Source organism: Geotrypetes seraphini, chromosome 11, assembly GCF_902459505.1.
Source record: "Geotrypetes seraphini chromosome 11, aGeoSer1.1, whole genome shotgun sequence".
In the NCBI taxonomy this organism is placed as follows: domain Eukaryota; kingdom Metazoa; phylum Chordata; class Amphibia; order Gymnophiona; family Dermophiidae; genus Geotrypetes; species Geotrypetes seraphini.
Genome location: NC_047094.1, coordinates 124,773,550 through 124,789,130, shown reverse-complemented (window position 1 = coordinate 124,789,130; position 15,581 = coordinate 124,773,550). Strand labels below are relative to the sequence as shown.

General features: G+C 42.6%; 1 protein-coding gene across 5 annotated transcripts in view; it reads right to left on the bottom strand.

Annotated features, from left to right (window-relative positions):
- The window catches only part of KMT2B (lysine methyltransferase 2B), a 496,236-nt gene that overhangs the window by 245,200 nt on the left and 235,455 nt on the right, over positions 1-15,581 (bottom strand). For all 5 annotated transcript variants that reach the window (XM_033963412.1, XM_033963411.1, XM_033963413.1 and 2 more), the window contains 3 exons: positions 11,972-12,027; positions 11,533-11,799; positions 3,878-3,972 (listed from right to left, as the gene is read on the bottom strand). In XM_033963412.1, coding sequence (XP_033819303.1) covers positions 3,878-3,972; positions 11,533-11,799; positions 11,972-12,027 — 418 coding nt within the window. The remainder of the gene's footprint in view (positions 1-3,877; positions 3,973-11,532; positions 11,800-11,971; positions 12,028-15,581) is intronic.

Here is a 15,581-nt window from a genome sequence, read left to right as displayed (position 1 = left end):
TCTCTGGAAAGAATGGATAGATAAGGGTGTTTTCTTACTTCATGACATTCTGGATTCAACTAATAAATTGCTTCCATTTACGATTCTTCAAACTAAATTTGCTCTTCCATGTTCCTCATATTTTAAGTGGATGCAACTTCACCATTGTATATCTAATTTGTCCGTCATTGTTGATGCTAAATCTCATCTCTCTACTCTTCCTCACATAGCTATGACATTATTGACAACAGGACATGTCGCTTCTCGAATATTTAAAATTGCTGCAACTTGGAACACTTTATCTAATCCTGCTCTTAAGGATGTCTGGGAACGAGATTGTGAACATCAGTTGGAAGATAAAGGATGGGCTCTCCTTTGGCCTAAATCATTATGTGCTATGTCATCAGCAAATACACTGCAATCTATGTATTTCCTATATCACAAAGCACTATGGACCCCTCATAAACTTAACACTGCTGGCCTTCTACCATCTAGCATTTGCTGGAACTGTGAGAAATATCAAGTTCACTAATTCATATGATATTTAATTGTTCGTTTGTACAATCATTCTGGTTAGATATTTGGACTATAATGAAGAAAATATTCCACATAGATTGCAATTTATCGTTCTCTATAGTAATGTTTAAATCGCAATCTCCACACATTAGTTTAATACACAGTTCTTCAACTGCTGGTCCGCGGACTGGTGCTGGTCTGCAAAAAAATCTTGCTGGTCCGCAAAGGACTTGGGTCCCCGCCGCAACGAAAGGTGCCGGCGTCAGCTGACTTGCAACTTCCTGTTGCTGTTGCTGTGCCGGGACTTCTGCCTTCACTGGGACTCCTGCAGCGTATGCTTCCTGCCTTGTCTTCGCACCTCCCGACCAGCAGCGGCAGCTCTGTATGCTTTTAACTTCGGCACAGAGCTGCCTTTAAGCAGTAGTTTAGCGCGGTTTCATGAGGCAGCCTCGGGGCCTTTGCTAGGCCGGCCCGCTTCGATGATGTGATGTGGGCCGGCCTAGCAAAGGCCCCGAGGCTGCCTCATGAAACCGCGCTAAACTTCTGCTTAGAGGCAGCTCTGTGCCGAAGTTAAAAGCATACAGAGCTGCCGTTTGCCTAAAGACTCTTGGGCCGCTGAAGGAGGGCAAAGAGCAGCTGTCCTGGAGGTTTCCCTTCCTCTCAACTTTGCAGGTCCCTTTTTTCCACCTTTTTTTTTTTTTTCTTCTTCTTCTTCTTCTTCAAATGGCAACGGACCCCAGCATTGACATCAATTAAGTTCCACTGTTCCTTGCAAGCGGTTCTGCTCGGCCAAAGCTTCCCCTCTGACATGAGCCACCCTCAGGGGAAAGAAAGTGACCCGCAAAGGTGAGGGGAAGGGGGGCAGATGATGGAAGTTGGGGGGGGGGAGAGAGAGAGAGAAGGGGCAGATGATGGAATGGAGGAGATGAGAGAGAGAGAAGGGGACAGATGATGGAAGTGAGGAGGGAGAGAGAGCAGAAGGCAGATGGATGTCAGTTGAGAGGGGAGAGCAGATGCTGAATGGAAGTGGGGAAAGATCACATACTGGATGGAAGGAGGAGATAAATAAAGGGGGAAGAAAATAGTAAGATAATGGAGGGGTGAGGGAAAACGGTGACAAGCTGTGGGTAGACACAGTGAAAAGAGGGAAACAGGACTAAATAGTAAGAAATAATTTAATTTAGATGGAGGCAGAAAATAGAGAAGACCAGAGAAGAAAAGGGAAGAGAGAACAGAGAACGATATCAGATCTGAATGGAGGAAATGAGAAGAGAGAGATGCTAAAAACCACAGGGGGGAGGGAAGAACAGAAATGCCAGACCATGAGGGGAACAGAAGGAAGATGATGGATGCCAGACCAAATTGGGGGGGGGGGGGGCAGGAGGAGAGTTGGCAGGGAAAGACAGACAGTGAATGGAAGGGGCAGATGCTGGACTGAAGAGACAGAGAAGGTTATCATGACGCTGTACACCCTCACCTGGAGTACTGCGTCCAGCACTGGTCACCGTACATGAAGGAGGACACGGTACTACTCGAAAGGGTCCAGAGAAGAGCGACTAAGATGGTTAAGGTGTTGGAGGAGCTGCCGTACAGCGAAAGATTAGATTTGGCTTATTCAGTTTTCTTGATAGTAGAGGGGATATATGTGAAGGGGAGGGGAGACAGGGGTTTTGTTGATCTTTGCCCTGTATTATTTGTATTTATAAAATGACAATTGTATAGAATATTGTTTCTTTTTATACTTTAATAAAATATGTACAATATAAAATCATAACTATTTGAGGCTTGTGCGGATAGGATCAGATGGTTTGTGGGACCGGGCTCGCGGGGACGGGGCGGCGATGGTTTTAAAAAAAAAATTTCAGTCTTAGTAGTTTGCCGGTCCACTAAATAATTATTTTATTTCCGCCGGTCCACAGGTGTAAAAAGGTTGAAGAACACTGGTTTAATAGACTCAAATAAGAAACTTTTTGATATATTATTGATTATTGCACAGAAACTGATTCTTTCCAATTGGAAATCCTTGAAATCGCTCCATGTCCAGCACTGGTGGAATCTAGTCTTGCAACATCATAAATTTGAAATAGCATTATCTGAACGTAGAGGTCAGCTTAGATATACGACTACTTGTTGGTCTCTTATCTACATATTTACAAACTTCTAATGTATGAATATACCCAACTCATACTTACTATTGAATTTTTCTTCTTGAATTGTTGAATATTACTGTAATTGCAATGTGCCTCTGTATATTTTAATTTCTTTTTTTTGTTGTTATTGTTCAACTTGTTTGAAACAAATTAATAAATTTTCATGGGGGGAAAAAAAAGAGCACTAAAAGAGGAAGGAAGTGGATAATTGTAACTGCAAAAAAACACTTTGTTCTAAGCAGAGTAGTGAAGACACAGGGGGATTGCGAAGGACTGCAACATGACATAAACAGGCTCGAGGAATGGGCATCAACATGGCAGATGAGGTTCAACGTGGATAAGTGTAAAGTGATGCATGTATGTAACAAAAATCTCATGCACGAATACAGAATGTCCGGGGCGGTACTTGGAGAGACCTCCCAGGAAAGAGACTTGGGAGTTATGATCAACAAGTCGATGAAGCCGTCCACGCAATGTGCGGCGGCGGTGAAAAGGGCGAACAGAATGCTAGGAATGATAAAGAAGGGGATCATGAACAGATGGGAGAAGGTTATCATGCCGCTGTACCAGGCCATGGTGTGCCCTCACCTGGAGTACTGCATCCAGCACTGGTCGCCGTACATGAAGAAGGACACAGTACTACTCGAAAGGGTCCAGAGAAGAGCGACTAAGATGGTTAAGGGGCTGGAGGAGTTGCCGTACAGTGAAAGATTAGAGAAACTGGGCCTTTTCTCCCTCTAACAGAGGAGATTGAGAGGGGACATGATCGAAACATTCAAGGTACTGAAGGGAATAGACTTAGTAGATAAGGACAAGTTGTTCACCCTCTCCAAGGTAGGGAGAACGAGAGGGTACTCTTTAAAATTGAAAGGGGATAGATTCCGTACGAACGTAAGGAAGTTCTTCTTCACTCAGAGAGTGGTAGAAAACTGGAACGCTCTTCCAGAGTCTGTCGTAGGGGAAAACACCCTCCAGGGATTCAAGACAAAGTTATATAAGTTCCTGCTGAAACAGAATGTACGCAGGTTGGGCTAGTCTCAGTTAGGGCGCTGGTCTTTGACCAAGGGCCGCCACATGAGCGGACTGCTGGGCATGATGGACCACTGGTCTGATCCAACAGCAGCAATTCTTATGTTCTTATATCCAAGGTGCACCTTTGTCCCTTTTTCTCCTTGGAATGTGTTAGATCCATATCTCTTCATCACACATGAACCCATCTCCCCTCATCTCACCTTTTCTGCCCCTCTTCTTGCCTTCAGCACCACTGGTTGCTGGGGTGTTTTCCGTGGCCGGCTCAGCTCTTCCCCTGGCTCCAAAGGCAGAAAATCTGTAAAACAGAATGGGAGTGTGAAAAGAGAAAAAAAAAATCTGTTCTTGCAGACTTCTTTCCTTTCCTGCAGCATTTACCATAGTATTTATATTCTTTTCAGCAGTGTGCATTCATGAAGCATTCATACCTTAAGAAAATGCAGGTTTCTTGCCCTTTAATGTGAGAGTCTGCATATCCAATTTCAGTTATACTTTTACATTTTAGAATGTCTCAGATAATAAATTCCACATTTCCTGAAGGAAGGATTAGGTTCTTACCTTGATAATCCTCTTTCCTGTAGAACAGCATACAATTCCTTACAAATAGGTTGTGTACCTCAACTTGCGAGTTGGATTGTAGAAGGCATCAATCATAAACATAACATAAAAATCAACTTCTAGACCATATAACCTTGAAGATCTATGCAGTTTACAAAAGATTACATTAAGCTTACAACTGAGTGATCTTCATGGAATTTAATTACCCAAAAATCTAAAAAATAAATAAGTCTTCAAACACTTTCTGAATTCCAGATATGAGAAATCATTTTTCTCAGCTCCACCTACTTGTCTCCCTGGGCAGTGCCCTCTCTCTTCAATCCATACCAAAGCAAGTGATAACCCCTAAAATAGGAAATAATAACTAAGGAGGGGTTCAGAGGACTCTACGATAATGTTAACTTTGCTCTGCAATAGGAACATAAAAAACAGTAAACAAACAATGCAATTGTAAAATTAAAGGTGGAACCAACGCTAACACTTGTACAGCTCTGTGAAAGCAACGTTCAGCTAGCAGTGGAAGTTTAACCCACTATCTTACAATAATTTTCTTCTGTTTTGGAAGCCATGAGCCAAGCCACTGGAAATTCAACCCAGACTATTATTAAACACAGGCTGTATTCATCTGCGCACTGGGCGAATGTTAGGAATTCAGAAGTAAAAAGTTATTGGGGTCGTCAAAATGGAGATTGAAATCACCTAGGATAGGAAAATTGGTAGAGGTCGAAAATTCCATGACGAGAGCTTGAAGTTGAGCAGTACGATCTCGTGTGAGTGATGGAGGTATGTATAATAGAAGAAAGTTAGTGGAGGGGCTAATATTAGTATTTAATTTTATGTATTCAATAGTGCAAATTGAGGGCGAACCATCACTGTTAGAAATGAGGGAGGTTTTAAAAAATGATTGCCAGACCTCCTCCTCTTCTTCCGGGGTGGTGACTGTAGATATTGGAGAAGCCCGGAGGAGTAGCATATGTAAGAAAGGCCTCGTCCCTATCATCAAGCCAGTTTTCTACAATACATAAGATGTCTAGGGCATTATGAGTTATTAGGTCCTGGATAATGTGGTATTTGTTATGTATAGATCTTGCATTTATTAGTCCGATATTGAGAAATGTTGTGTTAGATAGGGGAGCAGAATGAGGAAGAGTAGTGAGAAGGATATCTATCCGGTGTGAAGTAGGATGGATAGAGGAGGTAAGAGGCCGGACTGGTCTATTACCCCATAGGACTGGAATCTAGGAGGACTGGGCAGTCATTGTGGGTTGAGAATAAGATGAGAAAAGAACAAGAAAACTAACAATAAGAGGGATAAAAGTAGTTAAAGAGTATGGGATATATTTAAGGGAAGAAAGTGAAAAAAGAAGAAAAAGAGGGTTGAAAGAAGGCAATTGAAGTTGTGCACAAAGTTGCACATAAAGGAGCAGCAGTTAGGAGAGATGAAAGAAAGCACAGTTCCCTCCCGGAATCTGAAGAAACCCACCTCCATTCTCCCTCCCCCAACCCCCACATTAATTGATTGCCTTGGAACACACATAGGATTAGTAATCACAATACCCCCCAGGCAACTTCCATCACATCTTTCCTTTTACAATATTTAAAGTAATATATTTATTCTTTAATACACTATAAATCAAGTAATTCCGCAATAACTTCCCTGCAATAATGTAATCCTAATTATTTATATTAAAGAAGTTTTTCATAAAATCCATTTTAAACTTTTCCAATTAACTAAAATTTATCAAAATTATATCTTACCATTACCATAAATGTTGTATTACCAATTACAATAGAAGAAATGGTATATATATAATATCAAGACAATAGTCTCAATCAGCCCTAAAACTTTCAACTAAAAACTATTCCATGTCTTACATGGCTATTAATTTATAACATTGACATTAAATCAATTTACTGCTTGCCATATAATAAAATCTTACTCAATATAATCCAAGTTAGAATTTATATAACTTTTAAAATCAAAGATAAGAGTCATCTTTCATATTAAACAATTCATATTTCCAACATATATCAGATGAACTTTTTTTTTTTCCTTTCTTTTTCCTCCTCTAACATCCTATAAATGAAAATTTAGTTAATCATCTCCATACAACAATTTCATACAAAAGAATTCAACTTCTATTAATTAATTCATATTTTCCTAACTTTCTTGTATATCCTTTTAAGTTTTACCATGACCATTCCAAAATGTAGAAATATTGTCTCCTTTTTCCATTTGACTATTCCATAAACATTTTCAACACACATTGGTCTATCTTTTCCATTCAATAATATATTCAAAAAACAACAGATATTGCTCAGTTAAAATTGTTGAATCCAATTTCATCATATAAACTCTTCTTTTATTGCTTATCATTATGCATGACTGATGCATTTAAAATAATCCTTTCTTACTAAAGTTGATATTTTCAGAACATGAATATCTTTTCATTAAGGAGCGAACTATAGATTCTGCTGAATAGATCTCTCTCTTTTTATTTTTCTTTCCTTTTTTCATCTTTAGATTGTTAAATATAACTGAATTCATCCATTTTCTTTTACATCTTATTGTTAGATGTTAGTCTTTTCCTTTCTTTATAGACCATCCTCTTCTATAAGTTAACTTGTCCAAAAATCCTCAAAAATATTGTAAAGTCTAGGTGTATTAAGTTAAAACCATTCAAATAGACATTGGCTCAGAATTTGTCAAGAAGTCCTTTAACTTTTCCAATCTTTAAAATATATAGATTTATCATCATATATCACTCACATTTTTCCAGGATAGTATAAGTCTTTTCTTTCATTTGAGGACTTAACTGGAGGAATTATTTTCGTATGTTCACAGTGTTATTTATGAAATCCAGCAAGAACAGCAACTTTGATTTCCTCATTTTGAACTCCTCTTGAAACAGTGGTGTTTGAAGTCTCTAATCATTCCCCTCCATATTTCGTGTTGCTTCCAAAAATCATATTTTTTTTCCATTTCTCTTTCAAGTCTCCTCTTCCAGATCGAATTCCATGTTCAGAAACCAATTAACATCCCTCTGTCCATGATGAATAATCCAATTCTTTTACATAGACATTGGTTCGTTGTTTGACAAAAAATCTTTTAACTTTTCCGGGTCTTCAAAAAATAAGGACTTATTTCCACTGGTCACTCTCATTTTTGCCGGATAGTATAATCCATAAGTAAGTCCTTTTTCTCTCATTTGAGGTCTTAACATGAGGAACTGCTTTCTAATGTTCGCTGTGTTTTTTGCGAAGTCAGGCACAAATAATAACTTGGAGCCCTTATAATTCAGGTTTTTGTCCGCTTTGGCCAAGTTTAATATAGTAATTGCCTGCTGGAAACGCAAAAGTTTGAAGATCAAAGGCCTTGGTCTTGTTTGACTTGCTGACCATTTGTTTGGAATCCGGTGTGCACGTTCTATTTCTATGGGTTGTTTAAAATTTAACTGCAGTAACTTAGGTAATAAGTTTTCCAAAAATTGAATAGCATTTCCCCCTTCCAAACCTTCAGCTAAGCCAATAATTTTCAAATTCTTTCTTCCTCTATTCTCATATTCTTCTAATTGTCTCTGTATTTCTTTAATAGTTTAACTATCAGCTTTGCGCTGGGCTATGTTCAACTCCATCTGATCCATTTTGTTTTCCAATAGAGACATTCGTTGATTAGCGACTTCCATCTGTCCGTTGATATTTAAGACCTCCTCCTTAACTTCATTAATTTTAATTGCGTTGTCCTGAAGCATTTTTTGTATGTTCCGCAGTTCCGTCATTACCTCTTTTTTATCCAGTTCTTCAGTTACTTCCTCAGGAAGTGGGGCTTTAGACGGTGTCACATGATCATGTTAGACGCGTTTCGCTGTCCCTGCAGTTGCGAAAGCCATATCAATTTTCGCCTGAGGCGTACTTGCCATCTTCCTATATCAATAGCTACTACTGTGGGGAAGAAAAAAGGCTTAAGATACTTTCAAATAATCAAGCCGTAGCCCGGGTTAGAGGAGCGTCGCAATCACACCTCCATCTTGTGAGCGCGCCAAGCCACGCCCGATACCGTTGCAATCTCAATAAGGCTGCCTGATCGCTTGAAGTTCCAGGCGATTGATGGACTATCTGCTCTCCAGCGCCATCCACTGGCCTTGCGCCGGGAAAGTTCTGCAAACTGCCCCCCAACCGGACAGGCTTGCGTCTGTTGTCAGGGTCACCCAGTCCAGGACCAACAGAGGAAGCCCTCTGTCCAACGCTACAGGATTCAGCTAACACTGCATGCTGCTGTGCGCTGCCACCAACCAAGGCAGCTTCATACCCAGCGAATCCCGCTGGGGGCTCCATCGAGCCAGGAGAGACAACTGAAGAGGTCGAAGTCATGCTCTGGCCCATGGAATCATATCTATACTCGAAACCATGAGATCCAAGACCTGCAGGTGCTGCCAGGCTGTCGGCGCCTGAACCTGCAACAGGGCCTGAATGGCACTCCATAGCTTGAGCTTCCTGGAGTCCGACAGAAACACCTGGTTCTTGCCTGTGTGGAACCAGACTCTCAGATATTCCAATTCCTGCATTGGTTCTAGATGGCTCTTCTTAATGTTGATCACCCAGCCGAGACATTCCAGCAACTGCACCACCTGGTTAACCACCCAGCGGCCCTCCTCCATGGAGGGGGCGCGGATCAGTCAGTCGTCTAGGTATGGATGAACTAGCACTCCCTGCAAGCGCAGGTGGGCAGCCACCACCACCATGATCTTCATGAAGAATTGTGGCCCTGTTGCCAGTCCAAAGGGTAGAGCAGCGAATTGAAAGTGCTGACCGAGAACATGAAATCATAGAAACCTCCTGTGATTCTGAAAAAAAGGGGATAGATTCTGTACAAATGTAAGGAAGTTCTTCTTCACCCAGAGTGGTAGAAATCTGGAATGCTCTTCCGGAGGCTGTCATAGGGGAAAATACCCTCCAGAGATTCAAGACAAAGTTAGATAAGTTCCTGCTGAACCAGAACGTACGCAGGTAAGGCTAGTCTCAGTCTTTGACTTAAGGGCTGCCGTGTGAGCAGACTGCTGGGCATGATGGACCACTGGTCTGACCCAGCAGTGGCAATTCTTATGTTCTTATGTTAAGGGGAAGGAGACAGACAGGTTAATGGTAGGGATAAAAGACAAAAGGGCAGGGTAGATGGGGAAGAAATAGAGAAGATGGATTGTGGGAGAGTAAGAGAAGGAGAGACAGAAGAGATCCTGGATGGCTGCAGTGGAGAAAAGGAAAGGAGGGAGAGAGGAGATTCTGGATGGAAGAGGTAAAGGGTGACACTGAATGGAAGAGAAGAGAGAGGGGAAACAGTGGATGGAAGGGGGGAGACACTGGTTGAAATAGAGAGAGAGGAAGGAGATGCTATAAAAACTGGATGATCCTTGTTTTTAAAATGACGTCATTCAGGAAGTGACCATTAAGATCTGTTTTAGCAAAATGGCATTTAACGAAGAACTTGCAATTAAATTTTTGCAACAAGACATACTGCCAAAAGAGGGAAATTCTATAAATGGCATCCCGATTGTAGGTGGCGGTTTGGCGTCCTACCACTGTCTAACCAGGCAATCGGGACGCAGGTTAAAAAAAAAACACCCCAAGACAGGCAGTCTACAGTTTAGGCATTTTCACAAGCCTAGGAAGGCGTGCAGGGCCGCTTAAGCTTGCCTAAAGCTAGGCTTAGGCGTGATTTCATCCAGAAGTGGCCTTAGGTAAGCTTAGGCTGTCTTAGGCATCTCCCTAATGCCGCAATAGGCACCTGAAATATAGGCTTCCCATCTCTTCTCTCCCCCTCCCCCACCCACGGGACGTAACTTCCGGTTTTGGAGGGAAGAGAAGGGAAGCCGGCATGTACATGGTAGAGCCCCGGAGGCAAGCTTACAACTTGCTGCTTTTACTTGCTTTAGGCCTTCCTCGCTGCCGGGTCCTGCCTTCGCGGAAACAGAAAGTAGGCAGGACCCAGCAATGAGGAAGGCCCGAAGCAAGTAAAAGCAGCAAGTTGTAAGTTTCCCTCCGTTGCTGACCTATGGAAGATAGATCAGTGATGGAGGGAAGCTTATAACTTGCCTAGCGACTCTGCTGATGGCTGTGTGAGCTGGGAGGGATGGGAAGAGAAATGCTGCTGCTGCACTGAATGGGGGAGGGGAGGGGGAAGATAAATGTTCTGCTGCTGCACCCATTTTTGGGGGGAGGGGGAAGGGAAGATAAATTTTGCTGCTGCACCCAATTTGGGGGGGAAGAGAAAAGCTGGTGCACCCAATGGGGGGAAGAGAAAAGCTGCTGCTGCACCCAATTGGGGAGGGGAAGAGAAGTGCTGCTGCTGCTGCACCAAACTGAGGAGGGGGGAGGGGAAGAGAAGTGCTGCAGCAGCACCCAATTGGGGAGGAGGATGGGGGAGGGGGAAGAGAAGTGCTGCAGCAGCAGCACCCAACTGGGGAGAGGGGAGAAGGAAGACCAGGGAAGGGAGAGGAGAGGCAAGAGATGCCAAGACCATGGGAGGGAGGGAAAGGAGCTACCAGACCATGGAGGGGGGGATAGATGTCCGCGCATATGGGGGGAGGGGGAGGAGTGAGATGCCAGGGCATGGGGGAGAGAAGGGAAGGAGATAGAGATGCCAGATCATGGGGTGGGGTGGAGTGGGAAGGAAGGAAGGAAAGGAGAAGAGAGAGATGCCAGAGCATAGGGGAGGGGGTGAAGTTGAAATGAATCATGTACAAAGGAGAGAAAGGGCACAGGAAATACAGTTTATTGAAGGGACATAGAAAGAGGGAAGATGCCATATGGAACAGAGAGAGGGCGGACACTGGATGGAAAGGGCAGAGAGAAGGTGGACAGTAGATGGAACGGGTAGATAGAGAGAGAGGGAAGAGGCTGGGTGGAAGGGGCAAAGAGAGGACAGATGTTGCATGGAAGGAAGCGAGGACAAACACAGAAGAGAGCGAAGAGAAAATAATAATAATAATAATAACTTTATTCTTCTATACCGCCACAATCTTGCGACTTCTAGGCAGTTTGCATTCAAGAGAGCTGGACATTCAGCGAGTTACAATATGCAGATAGAGGAAATACAGAGTATAGAAACTTTAAGAAAGCGAAAATATAAAATATACAGTTTGCTAAGAAATTTCCGAGAGGACCTGTTAGGAAAAGGTCACGAATTACAAAAAATACAGCCTATGTCTTTTGCACAAGAACTGGGTTATCATCTGAGATCAGCAGGATAATACAAATATCTACCTGGGATTCAGACTTTCCAATGAGAAGCATGAAGCATTACCTGAATCCCTGGACTGTTTCCTTCGGAGTGTCCCTGAAGATGACTTTACATCATAATCAGACTCATCTGATACCTCAAAGAGGTCATAAAAAGGTCGCTGCTTCACACAGCGGCGTGCTGACTTGCGCTGGAAACTTGAATCAGGTTCAGGCCGGTCAAATGTCTCTGTCTCTTCTTCCCACTTTTCACAAATGTTACTCCACAACTCAGAAGAATCATCTGAGTTAGGAGGGATGTCTCGTGGGGGTGGCCTTGGCACCGTGCGACCTGTGAACATAAAGATTTTAAGCACAAAGCAAAACATTGCTCTTTACAATACAGATCAAGGCAGCTACACATGACACCACAGGAGTCCATTATGCTAAACATATACTTATAGCCCAGGTAGCCAGTATTTTTTAAAAAGCAGGGGCACACTGCAATCCACGTGTGACCTTACCCTTCTGAGCCAGTCTCTCCAGCTTACGAGCCTCAATCTTATCGCACCTCCGATATCTAAAAATCAATCAAGAACAGTTTTGGTCAATAAAGCATCTCATAACATAAGGCAACACTGCATAATATTAATTACTTGTTCTAATCTTACTCCACCCACTAACATCTCACTGCCACCTCCAGCAATAAAACAAAACGCATGTTCAACTGAAATCAGCCACTGCTGATACAAAGAACTATTCTAGTCCTGAAAGGTACAGTACATCTTTTCCATTTGAACACCTTGGAAATGGCAAGAAAATAGAAGCATGTTTTCAGAATACATTTTCCACTCACATCATCACATATTCCAGTACTGTAGAGCAGAGCAGAGCACTTTATTTAAACTGAAACTGGAGAAAGGTGGACAGCCTGCAACACCTTTCTTTGGAACAATGTGAGAGACTAAAGGCCACATTTTTCTTTTTCATATATGTATGTATGTATGGCAGCTAAAACTCATACTTCATGATCTTGAGAATTCTTATATAAATCCTTTGTTCAGTTACTTATCGTGAATTCTTGACACTAAAAAAGAGATTTAAGTTTTAGGTAAAATGTAAAAAAAAAAAAAAAAAAGGGGGGGTTACAAAAGCCTGCAAGTACCATAATTTCCAGGTTATAAGTCATAATTTTTGCATGCAAACTTGTGGGTGCAACTTATGCAAAAGGGTGACTTGTACATACATGAACTTTACATATTGGTAATTTGTTGCCAATGCTAATGGTTTGATCTATTCCACTGCATGCAGTAAACTAATCCAGGAAAAAAGAAAATATAACATTATTTTATAAAAATCCTTCAAAGTTCTCATCCTCAGTATCACTGTGAAAAAGAGATCAGAAATTTCCAGAGGTATTGGCAGTTCATTTCCGTTAACATCTTCATTGTCTTCGTTGCCAACCTCAATTTTATTTCCCTGGTTATAAGGCAGATTTTATCATCTTCTCACTTATGGTTGTGCTGCCTGGCAGTGAAGCAGCAGTTTGCTATCTGAGGAGCAGATTCTCAAAACTTACCTTGCCTTTAATGATGGTCGCTAAACTGGCTCCATTCGATTGTCAAAATGGTTCACCGTGGTCTTTTCTGAGCTTCCTGGCAGACTCCAACTCTGCCATGCAAATTTATTATAACAAAGTCATAAATATTAAAAGGGTAGTAAAATGAACTCATCAATATTTAAACGAGCACTCTGGGCGATACGCTATCACCACCAGGTGATTCTCCAAGTGTGCCACCAGCTTTTGACGACCAAAAATTACCAGCTGGTCTGGGGATGCTGGTACTGTGCAAAGTGCGTCTCAGATGTGCGTTTCTGGTTGAGGCTCATCATAAGAACATAAGCAATGCCGCTGGGTCAGACCTGAGATCCATCACGCCCAGCAGCCCGCTCACGCGGCGGCCCAACAGGTCCAGGACCTGTGCTGTTATCCTCTATTTATACCCTTCTATCCCCTTTTCCAGCAGGAAATTGTCCAATCCTTTCTTAAACTCCAGTACCGTAATTTGCCCTATTACGTCCTCTGGAAGTGCATTCCAGGTGTCCACCACATGTTGGGTAAAAAAGAACTTCCTAGCATTTGTTTTGAATCTGTCCCCTTTCAATTTTTCCGAATGCCCTCTTGTTCTTTTATTTTTTGAAAGTTTGAAGAATCTGTCCCTCTCTACTCTCTCTATGCCCTTCATGATCTTGTAAGTTTCTATCATATCTCCTCTAAGTCTCCTCTTCTCCAGGGAAAAAAGACCCAGTTTCTCCAATCTCTCAGCGTATGAAAGGTTTTCCATCCCTTTTATCAGACGTGTCGCTCTCCTCTGAACCCTCTCGAGTATCGCCATGTCCTTCTTAAGGTACGGCGACCAATACTGGACACAGTACTCCAGATGCGGACGCACCATCGCCCGATACAACGGCAGGATAACTTCTTTTGTTCTGGTAGTAATACCCTTCTTGATTATACCTAGCATTCTATTCGCTCTCTTAGCGGCTGCTGCGCACTATGCCATCGGCTTCATTGTCATGTCCACCATTACCCCCAAGTCCCTTTCTTGGGTACTCTCATTCAATAACATTCCTCCCATCGTATAGTTGTACCTCAGGTTTCTGCTTCCCACGTGCAATACTTTACATTTCTCAACGTTGAACTTCATCTGCCATCTTGTCGCCCATTCCCCTAGTTTGTTCAAGTCCCTTTGCAATTTTTCGCAGTCCTCCTTAATCCGAGCTACACTAAATAGTTTGGTGTCGTCCACCAATTTTATTATCTCACACTTTGTCCCTGTTTCTAGATCATTTATGAATATATTAAATAGCAGCAGCCCGAGCACCGAGCCCTGCGGAACACCACTTGTGACCCTCCTCCAGTCTGAGTAATGGCCTTTCACCCCTACCCTCTGTTTCCTACCCGCCAACCAGTTTCTGATCCATCTATGTACGTCTCCTTCCACCCCATGGTTCTTCAGTTTCCGGAGTAGACGTTCATGAGGCACCTTGTCAAAGACCTTTTGGAAATCTAGGTATATCATGTCTATGGGGTCTCCTCTGTCCATCCGTTTGTTAATTCATTCGAAGAAGTGCAATAAGTTAGTTAGGCACGATCTCCCCCTGCAGAAACCATGTTGGCTGGTTATCAGAAGTTCATTTCTTTCAAAATGTTCATCGATGTTTTCTTTTATCAGTGCTTCCGCCATTTTCCCCGGAACCGAGGTCAGACCCACCGGTCTATAGTTTCCTGGGTCACCTCTTGATCCCTTTTTAAAGATGGGTGTAACATTGGCTATCTTCCAATCCTCTGGGATCACGCCTGTTTTCAGGGATAGGTTGCAAATTTGCTGCAGTAGTTCCGCTATCTCCTCCTTTAATTCCTTCAGAACCCTTGGATGGATTCCGTCCGGACCCGGGGATTTGTCAGTTTTTAGTTTTTCTATCTGCCTGCGCACATCTTCAAGGCTCACTTACATGGATGTTAATTTTTCTGCTTGATTTCCATTGAAGAATTGCTCAGGTTCCGGTATGTTGGTTGTGTCGTTTGTAAATACAGACAAAAAGAACATGTTAAGTCTTTCCGCGACCTCTTTCTCCTCCTTCACCATTCCCTTCCTGTCACCGTCGTCCAGTGGTCCCACCTCCTCCCTAGCCAGCTGCTTCCCTTTAGCATATCTAAAGAACGGTTTGAAATTTCGTGCTTCCCCGGCTAGCCTCTCTTCATACTTTCTTTTGGCTTTTCGAACCACACGGTGACATTCTTTTTGATACTTCCTGTGCTCTTTCCAGTTCCCCTCGGTTTTGTCCTTTTTCCATTTTCTGAATGAATTTTTCTTATTGCCTATCGCTTCCTTCACTATATTAGTTATCCATGCTGGGTCTTTTGTTCGAGTCTTTTTGCACCCCTTTCTGAATCTGGGGATATACAGATTTTGCGCCTCGCTCACCATGTCCTTGAAAAAAGACCAGGCAGGTACTACCGTTTGCCATTTTTTGGAAATGTTCCTAAGTTTCTTCCTTACCATTCCCCTCATTGCTTCGTAATTTCCTTTCCTGAAGTTGTGGGTTCAAACCCACACTGCTCCTTGTGAC